General features: G+C 37.7%; 2 protein-coding genes across 4 annotated transcripts in view; one reads left to right on the top strand and one right to left on the bottom strand.

Annotated features, from left to right (window-relative positions):
• The window catches only part of PLPP1 (phospholipid phosphatase 1), a 92,321-nt gene extending 82,268 nt beyond the window's left edge, over positions 1-10,053 (top strand). For 2 of the 3 annotated variants that reach the window (XM_012775697.3, XM_012775698.3), the window contains exons 5-6: positions 8,965-9,141; positions 9,652-10,053. In XM_012775697.3, coding sequence (XP_012631151.1) covers positions 8,965-9,141; positions 9,652-9,783 — 309 coding nt within the window. In that variant the 3' untranslated portion in view covers positions 9,784-10,053. The remainder of the gene's footprint in view (positions 1-8,964; positions 9,142-9,651) is intronic. The other variant, XM_012775695.3, reaches the window with a different exon arrangement.
• MTREX (Mtr4 exosome RNA helicase) overlaps positions 10,001-24,048 on the bottom strand; it is a 91,975-nt gene continuing 77,927 nt past the window's right edge. The window contains exons 25-27 of the mRNA XM_012775694.3: positions 22,974-23,136; positions 12,315-12,419; positions 10,001-10,274 (exon numbers count right to left, since the gene is read on the bottom strand). Coding sequence (XP_012631148.1) covers positions 10,222-10,274; positions 12,315-12,419; positions 22,974-23,136 — 321 coding nt within the window. The 3' untranslated portion in view covers positions 10,001-10,221. The remainder of the gene's footprint in view (positions 10,275-12,314; positions 12,420-22,973; positions 23,137-24,048) is intronic.

The raw sequence follows: 24,048 nt of genomic DNA, 5'->3' as shown, positions 1-24,048 counted from the left end.
GAATGTACATTCCCACCAATAGCATTTAAGAGTTCCCTTTTCTCCACATCCTCTTCAGCTTCTGCTATTTTTTGTCTTTTATATAAAAGCCATTCTAATTGGGATGAGATGCTATCTCACTGTGGTCTTGATTTGCATTTCTCCGATGATTAGTGATGCTGAGTATTTTTCCATATATTTGTTGGCCATTTATATGTCTCCTTTTTGAGAAACGTTTATTCATGTCCTTTGCCCACTTTTAAATGTGATTTTGTTTTTTGTTTTTCTTTTTGGTGGTTGAGTTGTTTGAGTTCCTTGTATATTCTGGATGTTAGTCCCTTATTGGATGAGTACTTTGCAAATATTTTCTCCCATTCAACAGGTTGTCTCTTCATTCTGTCACTCTTGTTTCCTTTGCTATGCGGAAGCTTTTTAGTTTAATATAGTCCTATTTGTCTATTTTTTATTTTTGTTGCCTGTGCTTTTGAGGTCTTAGCCAAAAATTCTTTGCCTAGCCAATATCCTGAAGTGGTTCCTCTGTGTTTTCTTCTAGTAGTTTTATAGTGTTGGGTCTTGCGATTAAGTTTTTAATCCATCTTGAGTTGAGAGATGGTGGTTCAGTTTAATTCTTCTGCATATGGATTCCCAGTTTTCCCAGCACCATTTATTAAAGAAGGAAGTCCTTTCCCCAGTGTATGTTCTTGGTTGGCTCCTTCATCAAAAATTAGTTGGCTGTAATTATGTGCATTTATGTTTGGGTTCTCTATTCTGTTCCGTTGGTGCCTATGTCTGTTTTAATACCAAGTCTATGCTGTTTTGGTTACTAAAGCCTTGTATTATATTATGAAGTCAGGTAGTATGATGCCTCCAGCTTTGTTATTTTTGCTCAGGATTGCTTTGGCTATTCAGGCTCTTTTTTAATTCCATACAGATTTTAGGATTATTTTTTTCTATTTCTGTGAAAAATGACATTGATATTTTGATAGGGAATGCATTGAATCTGTAGATTGCTTTGGGTGGTATGGTCATTTTAATGATGTTAATCCTAATCTATTAGTATGGAATGTCTATTTGTTTGTATCCTCTTTGGTTTCTTTCATCAGTGTTCTGTAGTTTTCATTGTAGAGGTCTTTCACCTCCTTGGTTAAATTTATTCCTAGGTATTTTATTTTACTTTATTTCTGTAGTTATTTTAAATGGTATTACCTTCCTTTCCTAGGAAGGTATACCTAGGAAAGGTATTACCTACCTTTCTCTCTCAGATAGTTAATTATTGGTGTATATGTTGATTTTATATCCTGAAACTTCACTAAATTTATTTATCAGATCTAAGAATTTTTTGGTGTAGTCTTTAGGTTTTTCTAGATAAAAGATCAATGTCATCTGTACAGAGGGACAATTTGAGTTCCTCATTTCCAATTGGGATGCCTTTTATTTTTTTCTCTTATCTGATTGCTCTGGCTAGGACTTCCAGTACTATGTTGAATAAGAGGGGTAAAAATTGGCATCCTTATCTTATTTCAGTTCTTAGAGGGAAGCCTTTCAGCTTTCTCAATTTCAGTAACATATTAGCTGTGGGTTGGTCATATATGGCCTTTATCATGTCTAATTATGCTCTTCTGTGCCTAGTTTGTTGACAATTTGCATTATGAAGGGATGTTCAGTTTTATCAAATGTTTTTTCTGCATCTGTTGAGATGATCATATGGTTTGTTGAGGTGATATATCATGTTTATTGATTTGCATATGTTGATACTTCCTTGCATCTTTGGGATAAAATCCACTTGATCATGGTTTATTATCTTTCTGATGTGCTATCGGATTTGGTTTGCTAGGCTTTTTTTTTTTTTTTTTTTTTTTTGAGACAAGTTCTTGCTGTATTGCCCGGCTAGAGTGCAGTGGTATAATCATAGCTCACCGCAACCTCCAACTCCTGGGCTCAAGTGATCCTCCTGCCTCAGCCTCCTGAGTAGCTGGGGCTATAGGAATGCACCACCATTTTTCTATTTTTTGTAGAAATGGGGGTTTTGCTCTTGCTCACACTGGTCTCAAATTCCTGGCCTCAAGCATTCCTCTTGTCTCTGCATCCCAAAGTGCTAGGATTATGGGCGTAAGCCACTGCACCAGGCTGGTTTGCTAGTATTTTGTTGAGTATTTTTGTGTCTATGTTCATCAGAGATATTGGTCTTTAGCTTTCTTTTTTGTTGTATTCTTGTCTGGTTTTGGCATTAGGGTAATGCTGGTCATATAGAATGAGTTTGGGAGAATTCTCTTCAATTTTTTGGAATAATTTGAGGACAATTATGTTAACTTCTCTATAACTTTGGTAGAATTCAGCTGTGAAGCCATCCGGTCCTAGACTTTTCTTTGTTGGGAGACTTTTTTTTACTGATTCAATCTTGATAGGTTGTATGTAGCAAGGAATTTATCTGTGTCCTCTAAGTTTTCTGGTTTGTTAGTGTATAGTTGTTAATTATAATCTCTGATGATCTTTTATAATTTTCTGGTATCAGTTGTAATGCCTTCTTTTTCATTTCTGATTTTTATTTGGGCATTTATTTTTTTCTTGCTTAGTCTAGCTAGTGGTTTATTGGTTTTGTTTATCTTTTCATAAAGCCAACTTTTCATTTCATTGATGCTTTGTATTTTGTTTAATCTTCATTTTGTTTAGTTTTGCTCTGTTCTTTTTCTTTCTTTCTACTAATTTTGGGTTTGGTTTACGCTTGCTTTTCCAGTTCCTTGAGGTGCATCATTAGAGTGTTTACTTGAAGTCTTTCTACTTTTTTAATGTAGGTATTTATTGGTATTACCTCTTAGCATTGCTAAGGTTTTGGTATATTGTGTTTCTACTTTTGCATTTGTTTCAAGAATTCTTTTTATTTCTTCCTTAATTTCTTCCTTGGCCTTGTGACCATTCAGATTCATGTTGTTTAATTTCAGTGTATTTATATAGTTTCTGAAGAGTTCCTCCTTCCCGGGAAGATACCAAATATGATTTTGATTTTTAGAAATTTGTTGAATCTTGTTTTGTAGCATAACATCTCTTGTATCATGGAGAATGTTTTGTGTTCTGATGAGAATGTGTATTCTTTAGTTGTTGGATGAAATGTTCCATAAATGTCTGGTAGATCCATTTGCTCTAAAGTGCAATTTTAAATCCAATGTTTTCTTGTTAATTTTCTGTCTAGATGATCTGTTTAATGCTTAGAGTGGGATGTTGAAGTCCCCAACTATTATTGCACTGGGGTCTCTCTCTTCCTTTAGATCTAGTAATATTTGCTTTATATATCTGGGGGCTTCAGTGTTGGGTTCATATATGTTTAGAATTGTTATTTCCTCTTGTTGAATCATATTTTTGTCTCTTTTTAGTATTTTTGACTTAAAGTCTGTTTTATCTGATATAATTATAGCTACTCCTGCCCACTTTTGGTTTCTGTTTGCATGGAATATCTTTTCCATCCTTAACTTTCAGTCTAAGTGTGTCTTTACAGATGAGTTTCTTGTAGCTAGCATACAGTTAGTTCATGGTTTCTTATCCATTCAGACAGTCTGTATCTTCGAATTGTAAAGTTTAATCTCTTTACATTCAAGATTATCGATATGTGATGGCTTATTCCTGTCATTTTATTACTTGATTTCTGGTTGTTTTGTATATCCTTTGTTCCTTTCTTTCTCTTACTGTTTCTCATTGTGGTTTGATGGTTTTCTGTCTTGCTAACATTTGAGTCCTTTCTCTTCCTTATTTGTGTGTTTGCTTTACCAATGGGTTTTAAACTTTTGTGTTTTCATAATGGTAGGCATTGTCCTTTTGCTTCCAGGTGTAGGACTCCCTTAAGCATTTCTTGTAGGGGTGGTGTAGTGGTGATGAATTCCCTTAGCTTTTACTTGACTGGGAAAGACTTTGTTTCTCCTTAATTTATGAAGAATGACTTTCCTGGGTATAGTATCTTTGACTGATACCCTCCCTCCCTTTTCTGTACTTTGAATATATCATCTCATTCTCTCCTGGCATATAAAGTTTCTGCTGAGAAACCTGGTTAGTCTGATGTGGGTTCCTTTATGAATGACTAGATGCTTTTCTCTTGCTGTTTGTAAAATTCTTTATTTTTGACTTTTGACAATTTGACTATAATGTGCAATGGAGAAGACCTTTTTGAATTTTATCTGTTTGGGGATCTCAAGCTTCCTGTATTTGGATGTCTAAATCTCTTGCTAGACTTGGGAAGTTTTCAGCTATTACTTCATTAAATATGTTGTCCGTCCCTTTCATTTTCTCTTCACCCTCTGGGACAAAAATTTGAATATCTGATTGCTTTATACTCTCCCATATGTCACATAGGCGTTGCTTATTCGTTTTTATTCTTTATTTTTTCTGTCTGGGTTATTTCAAAAGACCTGCCTCCAAGTTCTGAAATTCTTCTTCTGCTTGAAGCTGTTGTTGAAGTTTTCAAATGTATTTTGTATTTTATCAGTGAATTTTTAAGTTCCAGGATTTGTTTGGTTCTTTTTTATATGTCCTTGGCAAACAACTCATTCACATCCTGAACTGTTTTTCTGATTTCTTTGTATCTTACTGAGCTGCTTTAATATCATTATTTTGAATTCTTTTTCCAAGATTTCATAAGTTTCTTTTGTATTGGAATCTGTTGCTGTGTTCCTTTGGAAATGTTATATTTCCTTGCTTTTTCATGTTTCTTGTGTCCTTACCATTGATGTCTGTGTTTCTGGTGTAATAGTCAATAGTTTTTTGAATTTGCTTTCACAGGGGAGGACTTTTTCCTGATTTATCTATGGCATAGTATGGGCACTTTGGCTTTGATTTTGGGTGCATGATTTCTTTGGCCATAAACAGTGTTAGTAGTGTCTGATATTTTTTCAGTGGCATAGGGTGTGGTTTTTAGTTCCTGTGGTGGCTTGCTGAGGATGGGGACGTTAGGTGGGCCAATCCTCAGGACCCCAGTGATGGCAGCAGTGGGCCAAGTGTTCCTGTCCATGTGTCCAGTGGTGGCATATGCTAGTACCAGTGTTAGTGGGTCCAGGTAGGCTGATTCCTGGGCTTCCAGGTGGCTTGCTCAGGTGCTGGCAGGAGCAACAGTAGGCTGGGCAGGTGGGTGAGTCTTTGGGCCCATGGACAGTGGGTGTGGCGTGGGTAACCCTCTGACTCCCAGGTGGTCTGTGCTGGTGTCAGGCTGGCTGTGATGGACTCGGTGGGCCAATTCCCAGGCTCGCAGGTGACCCATGTGAATGGGTGTCAGCTGTGGTGATAGAAGCTAGCTGGGTGGGCCCATCCTCAGACTCTCAGGAGGAGTGTTCAGGTACCAGTAGTCGTAGATAGGGAGGCTGATCTCCCAGTCCCTGGTTGGCATGCTTGGGCACCTGGGGTGGGCGCGGGCCTGTCCTCAGGCCACTGCAGTGGTGTGTACAGGTACTGGCTATGGTAGACAGGGGCAGGGTGATTCTCAGACCTCTGGCAGAATGCTTGGGTGCAGGGGTGGCAGTGGCTGCACTGTGGCCCTGCACCTGGGGACATGGGGGGCAAAAGCCTGTTCTCAGGATGCTTGTAAATTAACAGTGGCAGCGCTACCGAGAATGGTGAGGTCACTGCTAATGGCTTGCATCATAGCTCTGGTGGCGGCAGCCAGCTGTGATTCTGGCTGTGTGCAGAGGATGTCAGTGGGGCTCCAGAGATCTGCAGGTGCAGGGACTCTTGGGCTCCAGGGCAGGATGCAATCTGGTGGGGGCTGGGTTCTCAAATATGGCACCTTGCTGTAGCTGTAGGACTTGGAGCTCCCTCTGGAGCAGTGCCATTTTATGGGCTCCAGCCAGCACCCTGTTAGTCTCAGGGCCTGGGTGAGTTAAGGGACTCTCCTAATGGCTAGGACTGCATGAGTCTGCATTGGGAGTGTGGACCACTGGGGGTCACTCACTGGAAGCCTCCCCAGCCAAGCAGGCAACGTGGCTTTCCTCTCCTTACTTTAGCTGTTTCCTGCCACTTGTCTTGAATTCCAGTGTTCTCTCGTAGGTGATCTATTTGAAGTATGCTTATCTACTTATTTTGGCTCTACTTTATGGAGGAGGCGAGTACCAGATTCTTCTAGTCAGCCATTTTAAAGCCGCTCCATTGTTTTCCACTAAATGTCTTGCTCTCCTCGAGTAACCATAGCTTTTGCTTCCTCTTAACTTTAGTTTTGTAAATAATCTGTCACGTACCCATTAGGTGCTTTCTACAACTTCTAAAAATAGAGAGCTCCTTCATACTTCCAGGATAAATTCCAGAGGGAGAATACAGCCCAGCAGATCACTGGGAGAGGCCGGGTATAAGTCATCTAGTCAGTGCCCTTTCAGAAGGCAAGGCTGCATGGTCCAAATAGGGCTGCTTTTTTACTTGTCTGTGAATAGGAAATTCCCCCCAAAAGGGGAATTTGAAAGTAATAGGCACTGCTACTGAGCTTGTTCGATACCACACACAGTATTGGTCAAGGAGTTCTGCATGTTATCATAACTCTTAAAAAGTAAACATCCGAATGCCTTACTTAGGTTTAGTGAATATGTACTTGGCAAGTGGCATATATATGGGGAAGGGGTTAGAGTGGAGTTTGTAAAGGAAGGGACCTACAGATATACAGCTTGTTAGTATTAAAGCTGGCATTAAAGTGTGAGCTCTGTCCCTATAGCTAGTTCTAATAGAACAATGCTGAGAAGCTTCAGACAGTGAACTTCTCTGAGGCAGTTAGAGAAAGTTGGAGGAATGGAGCTTCTTTCCTTTTAAAGGAAGTCATGACAAGTATTTGCTTTGCCCAAAATCAAGGTGGAACCACAGAAAGAAAATCACTGTGTTTTGTTGAACCTACTCACACAGGAGGTTTTGGGCTATCAACATGGGAGGAGAGAAGCCAAAGTCTAGAGTTCTGGGCATGTCCACTACGGAACTCAGGTGACCCAAGGTCCAAGAAACTCAGGGTGTTTACTAGCTTGGGCTCTCGTGAAATGGAAGTCTTCACAGGGATGGCTGTATGGGGTGCCTGGCCTTCACCATGCTACACCAAGTATGCTAGTGCCAGGGAAACACAGTGCAGGCACACAGGAAGCGCATTCAAACAGCCAGCTTCACTCATATGTCCTGAGAATTGTTCTGTGACCAGAGACTGCACTCAAGTCAATCATTAGTCACCAGAGGAGCCAAAGTCTAGAGTGTAAGGTCAGGTGTAAAACCCACAATCAGAGAATCCCAGAACCCTCTCAGGATGAAATAATTTGAGTCCATGGTGTCTTACTGATGGGAGAAAGATCTATTTTTGGGTAGATGTGTAAGGAGAAAACCAGCTACTTAACAAGGGTAAAGATTTTGCCTAAAGTATTGGAGCTTATTTGATTGCTGATCTGTAAGTGAATGTTAATTCTTTTCACTGGGATGTTAGGAAAGAAGTTTGGGTAAAATTATACATGACATATCAAAGTCAGGGTTGTTTGGAAGAAAAGTATCGTTAGAGGGATGTTTGAGTTGTGAAGACTGTGAAAATCCTACCTGAGTTTCCTTTAGGTTGGAAGTACAAAATGGGACCAGCTTACGTCCATTTGAGAGTTTTTTCTTGCTTTGTCATAAGCAAAGAGTTCTCCCTAAGATGTGTATTCATAATTATTTGTAATTCCTGGGTATTTATTTAGTCTGAAAAAACTATGCTTTTAAATGTTGTATCAAAAGGCAGCCAAATAACCAAATGGGGATAGCTGAACTTTTTGACAATAATACCCAAACCTTGGTTTCAGCTGCAGTCAAGGAAATTTTCTCCTTAAAATGAATAGCTTCCAATGGAGGTAGAAATGAAGTGAATCCTGAGATAAGGTTCTTACTTACTTTTTTCATGGCTTAAGCATCAAAAAACAAAAATGACTGCAGAAAGGCAGTAGCACTTAAACTAGCTATGAGTCAGAGTCAGTTAAACAACTGGTATGCTCTTTTAGAACAAGATGCTTATACAAAGTAGCTGATAAAATTAGCCCCTGGGTCTTTGCCAGCTGCTAGGAACTGAACACCTACAGCAGTGCCCAGAGAACTGGGAATGGATTTGTGCATCTATTTTAAACAGGCAGTGGCAATGGGCAGAGCCATGTCAATTATTTGAGGACTGCATTTAATTAAGTCTGAATCATAAATTACGGAACAGAATCTTAAAAGTGAATGTTAAAAATTGTTATTAGATAGAAATTAGGCAGTTTTTATTTTTCTTAATAAGAGCAAACTGACTCTAAAAGAGTTGTTTCTACATAAAAATTGTTAGGTAGGGATGTACCTAAAGTCAAAGGCAGGCTAAGACAGGAAAGGGAAGTTCTTAGGTCTGATTGGTGTATAGGAAAGTAATAGAACTTAAACCAGGAACAGGCGCTATTGAAATAAACTCCTTTACTGGATCATGACTAAACCACAACCTGTATTATTTATCTAGGCAGTACCTTAGATATAAGTACAGATTATTTATTCTCAGTTGCCCTGTTAAATAGTTTGAGGCTAGCAGAGCTCTCAAGTAAATTTTTTGGTGAAATATTAAAATAGCCCCTAGATAGGGCAAGGACAGCCCATGCTCAGAATGCCAGCAGTTTACCCCAAGACTCAGAACTAATGACAACACTGGCCTTTGATGGTCGGAATTATAATCCAAACTGTGAGAGGAGGAGCTGCCCTTGAAATCCTGTCTAGAAAGTCATAAACAAGGACCCTTGCCTTGTTTACAATTTAAAGGGTGGTGTTGCTAGATTGGTAATAAATTCTTGTAAACAAAAGTTGCCAGGGCAACAGTTTGTTTTTTTTTTTCCCTTTAAAAGGATTAACCTTTAGTCTTTAATATGTACAAGAATGCTTGCCTAAAAGTCTTATTTCATATAATACTTTAATAATAATTTAAATGCCAACCCTTCAGAGGTGTGGTGACACTTAAGATAAAATATAAAATTGGTATGTTAAATAAATTATTTTTATCTTTTCTATTAGCTTTATCTTCAAGCCAGGATGAAGGGAGACTGGGCAAGACTCTTACGCCCCACTCTGCAGTTTGGTCTAGTTGCTGTATCCATTTATGTGGGCCTTTCTCGAGTATCTGACTATAAACACCATTGGAGCGATGTGTTGACTGGACTCATTCAAGGAGCTCTGGTTGCAATATTAGTTGTAAGTATACAGGGGACTACATGTTGATATTGCTAAACTTTTGGATAAAAAGACAGACAAGAAATCCCTAGTGAGTTAAATACCCAAAGGCAGAGAATATGGTTCAGTAATTCCTAGTGGGTAAGAATCATGTGTTATTAAGTCATTTTAGGATAGACAACAGGTAAAAACTAGGTTACTCTTTTGCAAAAGTTATAAAAATCTTAGTATTTTTATTGTAAAAGGCTCTTGCTATAAACAGTTTTCTTTTTGGTGTGAATTGAAAAAGCTAATTTACATGAAGTTAATAACTAAGTGTTGGCAGAATGAAACTGTTTGCTGACAAAGTTGCTAACAAAACAATTTGGAATAATCTCTTTTAAAAAAGAATTCCTATTAGCCACTAATTTTTTATATCCTTAAACTATACCCCTCCAAGGTATATACTTTTGTTTATATTTATTTTAGGAAGCTGCTTATTGCAACTTTGTATATGGTTTTTAAACTTAAATTTTACCCTGTTCTATATAGGCCGTATATGTATCAGATTTCTTCAAAGAAAAAAGTTCTCCATTTAAAGAGAGAAAAGAGGAGGACTCGCATACAACTCTGCATGAAACACCAACAACTGGGAATCACTATCGGAACAATCACCAGCCTTGAAGGGCTGCATGGTGCCCAGATGAAGCTGGCCTGCTTTCTAAAATTGCAACCAGAAGGCAAGAGGATGCCTTTCCACCCAGTGTACAGGCCTTAATGGACTGCTGCTGCTGCTATGCCTCTTGGATGCCCACTTTATTGTGTGTATATAGTTACATTTAACACAATGGTTATCTACTAGCTCTGAGTTCATTAAAAAATTTCAAGCCTTTCACCAAAACACTGCCCCACCTGTACATTTTTTATTAAAAAAATGTAATGCTTATGTATAAATGTGTATGTCATATGCTTTCACAGAATGATGTTTGCTTAAATATAATACACATTAAAATGAGGATAACCATCTTGAGATAGAAGCAAATCACTTGTAGGCATTTGTAGTCAACTGTAATCACACAGGTGATGAATAATCTAAAATCCCACATTCCTTTAGCTGACTTGTTACAAGTAGAGGCTGGCAGCAAACACAATATCTCTCTTGATTTTGGTGATTCCTAAGAGAAAAGATAATAAGATTTAAGCTTTCAAGACCACAAAACATCTTCTCTCTACTGGGGTTGTAGAAAGATAGCACAGCAATCCTGATTAAACTGGTTGAGAGCGCAGCCTGGAAAATAAAAAAAACTTGCTGGACACCTAGGGCAATTCACAGCCAGCTCCAAGAGGAAGAACACTTAGAAACAAGACCTCTCTGTTCTTTTGATTCTGAGGTACCCACGGGGATGGTGGTGTCTAAAACTATTCAGAAAGACAAATTCTAGGAAGGACTAACTGTCAAAAGGAGTGAGTTGATCCAAAAGCTTGGATTTGCAACCTATATCAATATATTTCTAATTACCATGTGAAATTCTTTCTGCATTAAGGCAGGACAAGTACAAATTTTATTTATAACTTATTTTTTTTGAGACAGAGTCTCACTCTGTTGCTGTGGCTAAAGTGCCATGGCATCAGCCTAGCTACAGGCATGTACCACCATGCCCTGCTTATTTTTTGTATATATTTTTAGTTGTCCAGATAATTTCTATTTTTGGTAGAGACAGGGTCTCACTCTTGCTCCCAGCTGGTCTCGAACTTCTGAGCTCAAACGATTCTCCCACCTCTGCCTCCCAGAGTGCTGGGATTATAGGCGAGAGCCACCACACCCAACCACTTATTTTTATTTTTAAAAAAGAATAATTCCTAATAAATGCTGCCTTTTTTTTTTTTTTGAGAAAGAGTCTCACTCCATTGCCGTGAATAGAGAGCCATGGCGTCACCCTAGCTCACAGCAACCTCAAACTCCCAGGCTCAAGCGATCCTCCTGCCTCAGCTTCCCAGGTAGCTGGGACTATTGGTGCATATCACACAATACCTGGCTAATTTTTCTATTTTTAGTAGAGACGGGGTCTCACTTTTGCTCAGGCTGGTCTCAAATTCCTGACCTCAAGGAATCCTTCCTCAGCCTGCCAGTGTGCTAGGATTACAGGTGTGAGCCACTGTGCCCAGCCTATAACTTATTTTTTAAGAACTTTCATACCTATACTTAAACCCTAAGTGATTAAATAGGCCTGCCTCTATCAATAATGTGGAAACCCAGTTTCTGCAAACTTCTTAAGACACTAAGTTGTTAGCAGAAATCATTAGCATCAACTGGCTTAGAGCAACAGTGTGGTTGCCGCCTTTGATGCTTTAACTTGTGGTCCTTTTTCTTGGTCAAGATTCGCTGAAATGACAAAGCTACTCACAAGCATGTTTATGCCTGCTGTCCCCACTCTGCCTCATCACTACCACCCTGGCCTAGCCATCCTGTATTGATCTGGTCTCCTGGCTTCCATCTTGCTATTCTATCGACTTGCCCTCGATCCAACAGCATTATAATTAAATATATATCAAAAAATATATAATATATAAATTATATATAAATATATACTAATCTTTTATAACTCTCATAACAATTAACCTTGTATTATAAAATCCAAGTGACAGCACAACACTCCTGTGCTCCTAACCTCCAGTCACTACAGAGTAAAAAGCCTGGGCCTAAAAGCTACATGATCATTTTCTTTCTCCCTCTCAACCAGTGCTACTCTGCTCCAGCCACATTGGCTTCTTGCTGTCACTCAAGTATATCAAGGGCCCAACTACCACTTCTACCCCAGACCACCTTATCCACCCCCCAATTCCCTATTGTCTTTTTTTCTATAGACTTACTACCATTTGATAAATTTAATTAGACTTGTTTACTGTCTCCTTGCACTTGAATGTTAGCTCCATGGAGGCAGGGGTTTCTGTTCTTTTGTTCACTGCTGAACCCTTCTAGTGCTTCAAACATTGCCTGTCACATAGTAGGTGTACGGTAAGTATATGTAAATGATACATATATAAAATCTCAACTTTTCCCCCACACACTAAAATGTCACAGAAACACTAGCAGATGGTTCTCGGGGACAATCCAGTAAACAGCATCAAAATGTCCTCCTAGCTTGTGGTCAAGGGCTCAAGTCTCACAAGATTTGCCTAAATTATTAGAAAAAGCTTACGAATTAGATACTGACCTTCTGCAAATTTATTTTCCAGCTCAGTGTTTCCAATGGCTTTTGCTGCTTGACACATTTGTCGAAGCAATTCTTCCAGGCGCCTCATACAACGAATTATGCTGCCTGGACAGAAAAGAAATCACTTGTTAAATGGACATAATCAGGAACAGCAGAATTGTTGTTATGAGACAAGGCAGGAGAACATGGGATAATTATAATAAGTAATAAGGGATTTCCCATGAAGTAAATCAGGTGGTAAACTTGACTGGCTGCCTGCTAGGCATTAGAAACGCTACAAAGATGAAAGGTTTAATTCCTACCCTGGACTAATGGTAGAGACAGACATGGATCGATTAATAAATAATGTGTAGACACCTGCTATTAGAGAGGTAGGTAAACAAAATGCCCTGGGAACAGAAAAGAGAGAAACTTTGGGTGAAGACTGGCCAAGATGACTTTCAATCTATGTAAGAATGAGGCACTCTCTACAAGGGAAGGCCACTGAAATGCAGAAAAGCCAGACAAACTGCAGCTATTCAAGGACCCTCTGTGGCCCACTTAGGCATCTAGATACCACTCATACTATCCTGTAGAGGAGAATGCAATAGACTTTTAAGCAGGAGAGTAACAGATTAGATTTGTCATTTTAAAGGTGCAATCATTCATTTCTTGACCTTAGACTCCTTCATCAGTGCTTTACACAGTGTGTCCTCAAGGAAGCACAAAAGAGACAACCCTTTTCCCATGGGTCTTGACTCTCTTGAGAAAAGTGTTTGTATCAATGCTAAAGAAGCAAGCATAGTTTTACTTTTGTCAGACTTGGGCAAGGAGGGGCCTGAGATCCTTTCTCTAAGTGCTACCTACCTAAATTAAAACTCTCAGGACTTCATTTTTATTATTTGAAGTGCATTAGGAATAGCAGTTCTCAAAATGCAATCTGTAGAAACAATGAAGTCACACTTTAGGTCTTTATTAACTCCTTGCAACACTGGAATAAATCATTAACATTCATAAAGTTCTTATATTCATTCCTTAATGTTGAGAGTTACTTTTTACCTTTTAATGCCCTCCACATTATGTATGTGTTCCGGTGTGCCCCAAGGGGGAAAAACAGCTAAGTGATTTAACTCATGATGCAGAATGGAGTTTGAGCTTGGACAAGGGCAAAAGTACAGCTGTTTACCTAACAGCACAGTCCAGCGGGAAGTTCACATGCGTATGCAAAGCACCCTCTCTTCTAGTGGGCATGCCAGGAGCCCGAGGAATATCATACCAATGCCCTGGACCAATAAGGACAAAATCTTTAGTTTCTGAACACATCTATGAGCCACAGCAATGAGAACACAAAGTTGCTATTTCAGGCAGTAGTAGGTGTATGGGATGAGACTGGTCAAAGGGGAAGACCACCATCAATATATAGGTCCCTCAAAAGAGAAATGTCCCAGTTAAAAGGATGCCATCTCCTACCTGGATGTTAACCTACTTTAGCTGTAGTTCACAAGAGTGAGCCAAGGAAAGATGGAAACCTGGGTTGTAGTCCAGACTCTGCTGCTAAGTAATTAGCTCTGTAATCTAGTCCTTTAATCCCATTCTATCTTCATTTTTTCATTTGTAAGATTAATAAAACTTTTCAAGAGGGCTTGCTCTACTCTGGATTTGTCTCACTTGAGAGAAGAGATACACAAATTCTTTGAAAAGGGCAAAATCTCTGAAGGAATGTAAGGTCATAAAAGATCCAAAATATTCAACAAAGTCCATAGCTTTCTTGTCCTCTCTCATCTCCTCGATCAAAAGGCCCACACAGTGTTGGAGAAAACCTCCAGTCCTCAATTACAGAGTGTTTCCATTATACAACTGTATGCAGTTATTTAGCTCCTAGCACAGGAAAGCTCATTAGATGAGAGTCAATAGCAAAAAGCAATAGCCAGAACAGAGAAACAAATTATACATAAAATTCCAACATCAAACACTAGGGGCAAGAGTGTACCTCAAGTGAACCTGACACCCACACATAGGCACCCTGAGGGCTTTACTGTATTCTAGGAGAGTAATCGATGTTTATGAAGACATTCAGGCATCAAGGAAAGGTGAAATTAAGTTGAATATGTTTTGGGAAAAATCAGTGATGTCCAACATTTCCCGAGCACTTATTTTATGGCCGGTCAGTACTCTATATATTTTATGTGAATTTTCTCTTTGTTTGGTCCTCACAGTTCCATGAGAGAAGTACTGTTACAAAGAGAGAAAAGGCAAAGTTCAGAGAAGTGACATGTATCATTTGATCAAGGTCAGAGTCAGGATTCAGGATGTGAATCAAGGCACTAAAATTCTAGACCTCAAGGATATAACCACATTTCATAATAGAACATCACACAGAAATGATTTTTCTATAACATTTATTACTTTTATAAATTTTAATTTATATTCAGTCTGTACATTTAAAATAGGAAAATATTATAAATATTTTAGTATGCTTTTGGCCTTATTCTAAATTCCTCACTTCAGTAGAAATCTTCATTGCTAGATAATGCCAAAGAATTTACACTAATGGGTTGCAAGTGTAAGGAGTACACAAATGACAAGTAGGATGAAGGGTCTTTCTGAATTTGGCAATTAGACAGTCATTAGTGACTTGTGGTAATTTCAGTGAGAGAGCACAAGATTACTGTGGACTAAAAAGGAAATGGGAGGTAAGGAACTGAAGGTGGTCTTTCCTTGATTATGCTTTCCAAAAGCCTGGCTATAAAAGGAATGAAGGATTGAGGGTGGTGACAACAGCCAACAATATAACTGTTAATAAAAATGACAACAGCTAACATGTATTGAATGCCATGTGCGAGGTATTGTGCTAAAGGCTCCACATGCATTATGTTATCCTCACAATGAGGTAGGAGCCATTATCCTCCCCAAAGAAACTGAGGCACAATTAAGTAAAACCTGCCCAGGATCATTTTTCTAGTGGGTGAACAGGATTTAAAGCCCAGGATTTGTGCTCTTAACCATTATGTTGGTAGCTGGAGAAGGTGTGGATGAGAAATTTAAGCGTATTTATATGCCAAAAAGGCAGCAGAAAAGATGTGATGCAAGATTGAGGAGAGTGGCAAAAATTGTGGAGGAAGGCCCCAGGATTCAGAGCAACAGGAGGAATGGTCCTTCCTCTGAGCAGGGAAGAATAAGGAAAAGGGAGGCATGCATGTGAGTTTCTAGGTAAAAGACATGCCTAACAGCTTCTCCCTTCCTTCTGAAGCAGGAGTGATGAGCTCGATAGCTGGAGGTGGAGTTAAGGTAGATTCTTGAGGAAAGAAGTGAGGATCTAGACTTGCCTCTAAGAGGAGAGGCAGAGGAAGCCCAGAAAGAAATCCCGCATAGCAGACAAGAGTCTCTGGAGCAGACAGACCAGGAACTGCATTTCAGCTGTGTCATTTACTACCTGAGGGACTGTACTCACTAAGTAGTACTAACCAGTTGTGGGAAAGACTAAATGAGGTTATTAACATGTATAAAGTACCTGAGCACTTCATACACATAGCTGGAGCTCAGTCATCATTTTCTACTACTACTATTACTAGGAAAGTTTGCTATAATTCTGAGGTTAGAGACTATGGCTCTTGGTGGCACCCATACAATTTAATTTTCCTCCAGTAGAACACTTCTGCAAAAATATAGGAATAGAGAAAGATAATTATTAGATTGATCCAGGCTAGTGATGCACAAGGCAGAAACAAGAAGAATCCCAGTTGCTTCATAAATCTATCTCCGTGGCCAGAAAAGGGGAATTCTCTAATGGGCCCTAAGAGAAGGTTCTCTTTAAGTAGAATGGCTGTGTCCTCTCCACGGCAAGCCTTCGAGAGAATGAGGAAGTGGCTATGTGATACCCACCCAGAGCTTACTTCCTGTTACTGAAGCAACTCATTCTGACCTGAATAAACTATTTCAAGGTTTTGATAATTAACAGAACAAATGAAAAATAAAGAGGTGCCTTATACTAGTAGCCTTTAACAGAGAAAACAGTGATTTCACAGAAGACACTGTTTCCAAGTAGGAGGTGACCGAGTCACTAGCCACTCCAACATTCCTACTACTATTTTACAAATGAAAAACAGAAGAGGTGGTTAGTGCCTTTTAAGTGCCTTTTCAGGTTAATGATTTTAGATATAGAATTAGAAACCAAGTCCCCTGAACCCCCATTTGAAATAGTGGAGACAACTGTCTGTATTGGCTACCCTTTAAAGCTTCCCTGTATGGCTTCCCTTTCAACCTTGGGGCTAAGAGTTTACAGAAGAATAATCTTGGACCTTTACAAGGTGGAACCTTGTAAAAGTTGAAGATACTAGGTTTTTTGTTTTGGTTTTTTTTTTTTTTGCTATGAACTTGCCTGAGGAAATTAACTGTAGAATGAACAGACAAGGATCAGTGAAGGAGAAAGCTCAGTTAATGGCCTAAGTGAGAACAAAAATTAAAGGTCTTAATGGCATCTGAAGGACAGTTATCTGAGGTGAGAAAGGGAGGATAAAAATGCACAAAACACCTTGAGGTTATAATATAGGAAGGGGCAGGACTGAAAACAAAACCATGTGGCAAACACAACAAACCAGCTTCACAAATGAAGAGTAAAGAAGGGGTTACCCTATTCCCTGGGCAGGCAGCCAGATGGCCATGAAGCTGTTCTGGAACCAGAAGGCAGCACCCCCAGCTCCACTAGTAAATTCATGGTTTGACAAATGGATAGCACCTTTATCTCTTCCCCTGGATGGGACAAGATTTCAGCTCCTACTTGCCCCTTCCACTGGGTGCTCTTGCACAGGGTGGCAGTCATAAAGGCAGTTGGGAAGCCTATACCCCTCCACTCCTCTAACTTCTCATTAAACTTTCTGGTATCATTCCTTCAAGTACCAGTAGGAAGCGCTAGTGAGTCTGCTTCAGCACTAATGACATGATGCTGGATGGTCCATGTATGACTTTTTTGGTATTATGATAATCACTTGTGGACCCACAGTGATATCTTTAAATGAAAGCCACTCACTTATTTGTTATAAATAGGTCATAGTTATAAAAATAAAATACTACAAAAATAAGCTGTTCTAGATAGATACTACAGTGCCAACAAAAAGTTGATAATGCAGATATATTACAGGAATCTGAAATTCAACATTTCTAAAAAGTAAACTCATTACCTTTCCTTCCATATCTCTATTAACTAACCTATGAAAAAGGTCAGTTTACTCACTTAGATAATAATAATCCCCACTTAATGGGTTATTGTAAGAAATGAATGAAATAATGTGTGTAAGATGCTAAATAAGTTTCAATAACACAATAGGAGATCAATAAATGCTGGCTCTATTTATTTCTATTCTCAGCTGCTAGGAACACAAGGCTCCAATACTGCTTTGCAATGAAAGAGGAAATACAGTTGCAGAAACTTCTGGGTATCTGAAAAATGGGTAGTGGTTGGGATAGAGAAAGTAATGAATGTATTACCTATGTAATCAGATACTAAATGTTATGCAAATAATTTTATTTGAAGGGAATTAAATTAGGTAGTGGCTTAAAATGTAAATATATGGCCTTTTAACAAAAGAACACAGCAGATTCTCACAGGTCATTTAAGATTGAAATGAAATCCTTTACAAAGTCTTCTGCTATCTAAGTAGGGCATCAAAAAGCCAGTCACTCTCTCTCACATTGTCTGACTGATTTCAAATGTGTATCAAGAAACACATCTGATATTGTTTCAGTATTTCTTCAAACTTAAGTACTTCATGTTAATAATTAGAATCTGTAAAAGTTATCAGAGACCAAACCATACAAAGTAAATTATTAAGATAAAGAATAAACTAGGGGTGGGGATGGGTAAAGTCACAACTAATGGAGGCAGAGACCACTGCATGGGGGAAGGGCACACTTGTAGTCCTGGCTTGGGTGAGGCAAATTCATTACATGTCACCAAAATGTTTATACCCCATAATATCCTGACATAAAATAAAATAAAATAATAAACTAAAGGCAAGTAAACACATATCCAGGCTAGAGAGCACTGTCATGCCATACTTTGTAAACACTTTGATTCAATTTCTGGAAAATTTGGTTCTGACACAGTTTCAGGTAACAATAGAACAATTAAGAAAAGGAGGCCAGTAAGTATAGGGTTGCACATACAATGGCTGTGGTTGTTACCCACTGAGTCTCATCAACAAATCACTGTGTGTGCGCACAACACTAACCATCCACAGCTGCCTACAGCATAGAGGCTGCTCCCCCAGGGATTAATGAAGACTGCTGTTAAGTGGTGAATTATCTATCATCTTTCCTACCTACTACAGTTCTCTGTAATCCAAGGGCTCTCCTTACTCCCAGTTTTGGAAATCATTCTACCTCATGAATTAAGATCAGGCTGACCAGGGGCTAGACAAAAGCTTCAAAGCCAGGACTCATCCCAGGCTATCTGAAGCTGACCAGAAACAGAAGCACACTAACCTAATGGTTTGTTACAAGTCTTTTTTTCTGGTCTTGCCACAGTAGAAAAAGAAATTGAATTCTTTCTACTCACTGCCCTTATATTTTTCCAAATAGTGGTAAAATACACAAAACATAAAATTCACCATTTTAACCATGTTAAAGTGTACAATTCAGTGTCACTGCCCTTTTTTAAAAAATACATTCAGGTTTACATCATCATCCCAGAAGAACTCACTGAGATATAATTCACATCCTATAAAATTATTTTAAATAAGCATAAAATCTTGTGGTTTTTAGTTTATAATCATCATCACTGTCTAATTTTAGAATATTTTTATCACCCCAAAAGAAACCCTGTACATTAAGCAGTCACACCCAATCCGCCTCTTCCCGCAATTTACGGCAACCACTAATCTGTTTTCTGTCTCTATGAATTTGCCTATTCTGGACATTTCATATAAATGAAATTACACAGTATGTGGCCTTTATATCTGCCTTATTTCGCTTAATATGTTCAAGGTTCGTCCACTGAAGCATGAATCAGTACTTTTTTTTCTTTTTTATAGCTGAAAGCTGTTCCAGTGTATGGATATACCATAATTTATTTACCTGTTGAGGGGCACTTGGGACTACATGCTTACATTTAAGGACATTTATATAAACATCAGCCTTACTTGGTTCATGAATAAAATAGCATCATTCTCATGAAGGACAGAAAGCAGATTTCTCTGAACAGTATTTCTGCTTTCAGCTCTCTGGCATTCCCTACAGCAGTTCTCTACAGCTAATATCCTGATTCTAATTTAATACTCCTATCTAGTTTGGCCTGAAGTTAGGATCACATGTATATCCTACAACTATTTAGCACTAAATCCCAATTCAGGCTGAACTTTTTCTTGAAGGCATAGACTCACATAATGCCTCATTCCCACTAGGGTCTCAGAATTATTCATTAAATCAGTAAGTATCGGGTACTAATTCCTAAGTAATTTAGCACTAAAATTGTGCCAAAATTTAAATATGGAAACAGTGCATATTAACAAAATGTTACTCTAGTATTATTAGCAACAGTATTTTTGAAAAACAAACCCACTAGAAAATCCCTTACTCATGTATCCTATTCCTAAGAAAGGGTAAAATTGGCATTTGAAAGGAATGCAAGAGAACGTGTGGTGGGGCAGAAGTAAACAGTTTCAACAGATACTTTGTCATGGAAGCTTCCCTGATGACACTTTCGCTCAGTGGAAAGCAACCCCTTTGTCCATCCTTCTTTCATAGTTAAGTACAATATTGTATATGTAGAGTCAGAGATATTAAATAAATAGTAATAGCCTCTGCCTCAGTCACAACAGAACATGGATTAGTAGACTGAAACCATAGGCATCAGCCCATACAAATATTTTCTTTAATTTAGTTTAATGGAAATGAAAAACAACTACATTCTATCATTTTCTCAGAGTGATAACAGAATAATTATTTATATAAAGTCTTCAAAATTCTTCAACTGAATCACAATATAAACTGTTCTCTTGCATCAATGTCTCCCAAATACATGGTTTTAATCATTACAATGATAACTAGTTTCAGTTAATGTTTGAAGAACATTAAACTACTTCTGAGGCTCAGGATATAAAATGATCAGACACTTTTATTTTCATATAAAAAGAAAATTAAGATCTTACTAGGAACAAATATGATGTGAGCACAGCACAATAAAAAGTCTCAATGTAATCATTTTCTGTCTGTAAAAATAAGAGACACACTGTACTGTGGGCTAGAGCTTTGATTATGGTATTTTTCCAATCATATAAAGCATGTACAATAACAAGATGTGGAGAGAATGGCTATTCTGAAATGGAAGAACTAAGTAACAAGGTAGAAATAAAATAGAGGGAGAAATAGTATGCTGGAAAAAGGAAATGCTACCCTACATAAATCAAGGTTCTCAGTTATTTTTTGATACTTATACCAAAATAAAGAGTTTTAAGAGAGAATATATAGTCCACCTCCATTTGAGAAAGAATCTAATGGCACCCAGACCAGAAAAAACACAAAAATTGTGCTGATGTCAGACCCAATTTCAAGTTATAGCTACAAAACTGAACCACTCAAATTTTCAAACTTAGATTTCAAGCAAACTATGATGTAGAAACAGCCTCTGAGAAACAGAAAGGGGGCAGAACAGACTTCAGGATGCTAGTATGCTGTGGAAAAGGTCAACTCATAGGTGGCCTCTGGTAAGAACCAAACTGTCTTCAATTTATTAGCTTAGGATTTATCCTCCATCCTCTGATAACTTTTCCATTTAAATAGAAAGAACAGAAAAGTAATCCACATAGACATCTTATAGGAATCCATATATATATGTGGATACATACATATATATATATGAATTTATAATGAATAAAATGTGTGTACATATATACACACACAATGAATAAAATATATGCAATGCATCATAATTGTTTTTGTCATTGTGTTTTGACTTCTCAGAGAAGCAGGTATTATATAAACATGAGCTATTATATTAACAAGTCTTAGAATTATTTAGGCACAGAATAGTTATTAGTTTCATCCCTACATTCCAAAAAGTAGTCAGGTTAAAGAGTGGTGGTGCTATAATTAATTGTCTTGATGCCTCTGAAAAACATAAGCTGTCATACACAGACCTGGGTTCCTGTGTTAAGGGTAAGCATTGTTCACAAGTGAGGTGAGTATGTCATGCTACCCTTGTCTCACACTCAACTGCTGCTTCCCATCGTGAACTATTAAGAGACTTTACCATTCCTCCAAGCATCAATTATCTGTGGATGAGATGGTATAGGTCAGTATAGGGTTTAAGAATCACTAGGTGATCCAGAATTTAAGAATAAGCTGTTATGGGCTTAAATAAAGTTATCAACTATCACGTATAGTCACAGAGGGCTGGGCTCAAATCATGGTGCCATCACATTACATCATATAACCTTTGCCAAATTGTTTATCAAAGTCTCCTTGTACAAACATGGAGATAATAATATCTATGCAAAATTGCTATTTTGGTGATTACATGTAAATTATATAAAGCTCCTAGGAGTGACCAGCACATAATAGTTACTTAATGAACAATGACCTTCCCAGTAAAAGATCACAGTAGTCAAAGGATTTAGGACCATTTCACTAAATAAGTATTTAGTGGAGGCCCCAAAATTTAAAAGCTTTAAGGAAAGATGTAAGATAGGAAGCCATAATTTAAAAACAATGTACTATAAACTTTAACATTAAAAATCTTTACAAAGAAACCAGTAAACCTTAAAATCCACAAAGTTCAATGTAGTAGTGATGGCTTAGTTTAAAATTTTAATATTCTGTTGCAAAGAGGCTTGACCTATACATGCTAAAAATAACTGATTCATAAAATCAGTATTCTATTACTTCTTTAATAATATCAGTTGAAAAGCATATAATATTGGATGTCCTAAAATTGAATTTTTCTCAAACTAGGCCTAAAAGCAGTAACAGTATCTTAAATATTCTTATATTAATCTCCTTGAAGGCCAAGCTCATTTATTCTCATTTTTAAGAAAGTTCAATGTAATTCTAATTTAGTAAATATGATTCACCATTATAAATACCTACATAAACCAACCTTTTCCCAATGAATGCAGCATTTCTAAATATGGTTTTATTATATACTATGCTTATTTTTCTTTGCTTTTTGTAATCTATTTATGATTAGTCCTTATATATTTCCTTTGCCTTTTTCATTTGAAATTTTTCTTCAGTGGAATAACAGTTATTCTTCAATCTCTTAAAAATCTGCTCATTAAATTTAAACTGATTCATGCTGCAGTAACAGTTTGACTGAAGCCAAGGTCGGTATTAGATATGCAATGATCTATCTTTTTCGGCTTTGTTAGTTTCAGTGGAATTCTATAGCAAACCAGTAAGTTCTTACCAAGAAAAAAGGAAAAATACTCACACAAACATGACTTATTTAGGATCACCTATTTATTTGTGATTGTGGAGACTCTGGCACAGAATTATATAGTTAAAATCAACTCCTATGGAATTTATAATAAACAGACTATGCTTATTAAATAATATGAAAGATTTGTGGAGAATACTTTTGATCTACATAGGCAGAAGATTCTCTTTAATTACCAAATTAAAAATATATTTTTCTTGTTTAGTATGTTTCTTGTATCAGAAATAGATGTATACAAAATTTAACCATACCTTCAAAGACATCTGTCATTTTGCAGATATGGGCAAATGTAGCTCCAGTTGCCCAGGTATATACGACATCCATTAAGTGAGGTTTGAATGAGCTTAAGTAAGTTTCCTCATCAATTTCCAATTTGGCTTCTGCTGAAACTTTTGCAATTCTTTTAGCACATTCCTTTAAGGATAAAAGATATACTTAAAAATTCTTATTTACAATCTCCCATATTACTTTTTTCTTTAGCCAGTATTCTAAGAAGTCCCTTTTGCTTCCTAAGTATTATGTCTGCAATGTGTATATTCTGCTTTTAAGCCTGTTCCATTGCTGAGTGATCAAACAACCAAGCTTTCCCATTAGGTTGAAGTGGTTAAATAAGAAAAACATATCAAGAGCATGATTTTCAGCCAGTGATACCTTTTCTACAAAAAAAAGAACTCTTCCTTAAAAGTATTCAACAGCAGCATTTAACTAACCTGTAATTGCTTCACTAACAAAACTAAGACAAGTAACAAAACAGATTTAGAGAACAACAAATCCTACTGCAAAATACTCCCTTCCCCTCCAAACAATGCTTTAAAATATGTAAATCTTAATGTTTTCTTTTCTTCATAATGAGAAACTTAAATTCATCCTTTTCTACTTGGTAATCTAAAAGGTCAAAAACGCCTAGGCCTATAAATACTTCCCTGGTACTGGTAGTTTAAATTTCTTAGCGATTTTAGAGGATGTTAAAATGTTCCGTTAAAGGGGCCTCTTTTATGATACATTTTTTTTTTTTTTTTTTTTTTGAGACAGAGTCTCACTTTGTTGCCTAGGCTAGAGTGAGTGCCGTGGCGTCAGCCTAGCTCACAGCAACCTCAGACTCCTGGGCTCAAGCGATCCTTCTGTCTCAGCCTCCCAAGTAGCTGGGACTACAGGCATGCGCCACCATGCCCGGCTAATTTTTTCTATATATATTAGTTGGCCAATTAGTTTCTTTCTATTTATAGTAGAGACGGGGTCTCGCTCTTGCTCAGGCTGGTTTTGAACTCCCGACCTCGAGCAATCCGCCCGCCTCGGCCTCCCAGAGAGCTAGGATTACAGGCGTGA

Source organism: Microcebus murinus, chromosome 11 (assembly GCF_040939455.1).
Source record: "Microcebus murinus isolate Inina chromosome 11, M.murinus_Inina_mat1.0, whole genome shotgun sequence".
NCBI classification, from domain to species: Eukaryota; Metazoa; Chordata; class Mammalia; order Primates; family Cheirogaleidae; genus Microcebus; species Microcebus murinus.
This window is presented reverse-complemented; position numbering and strand designations above follow the sequence as displayed.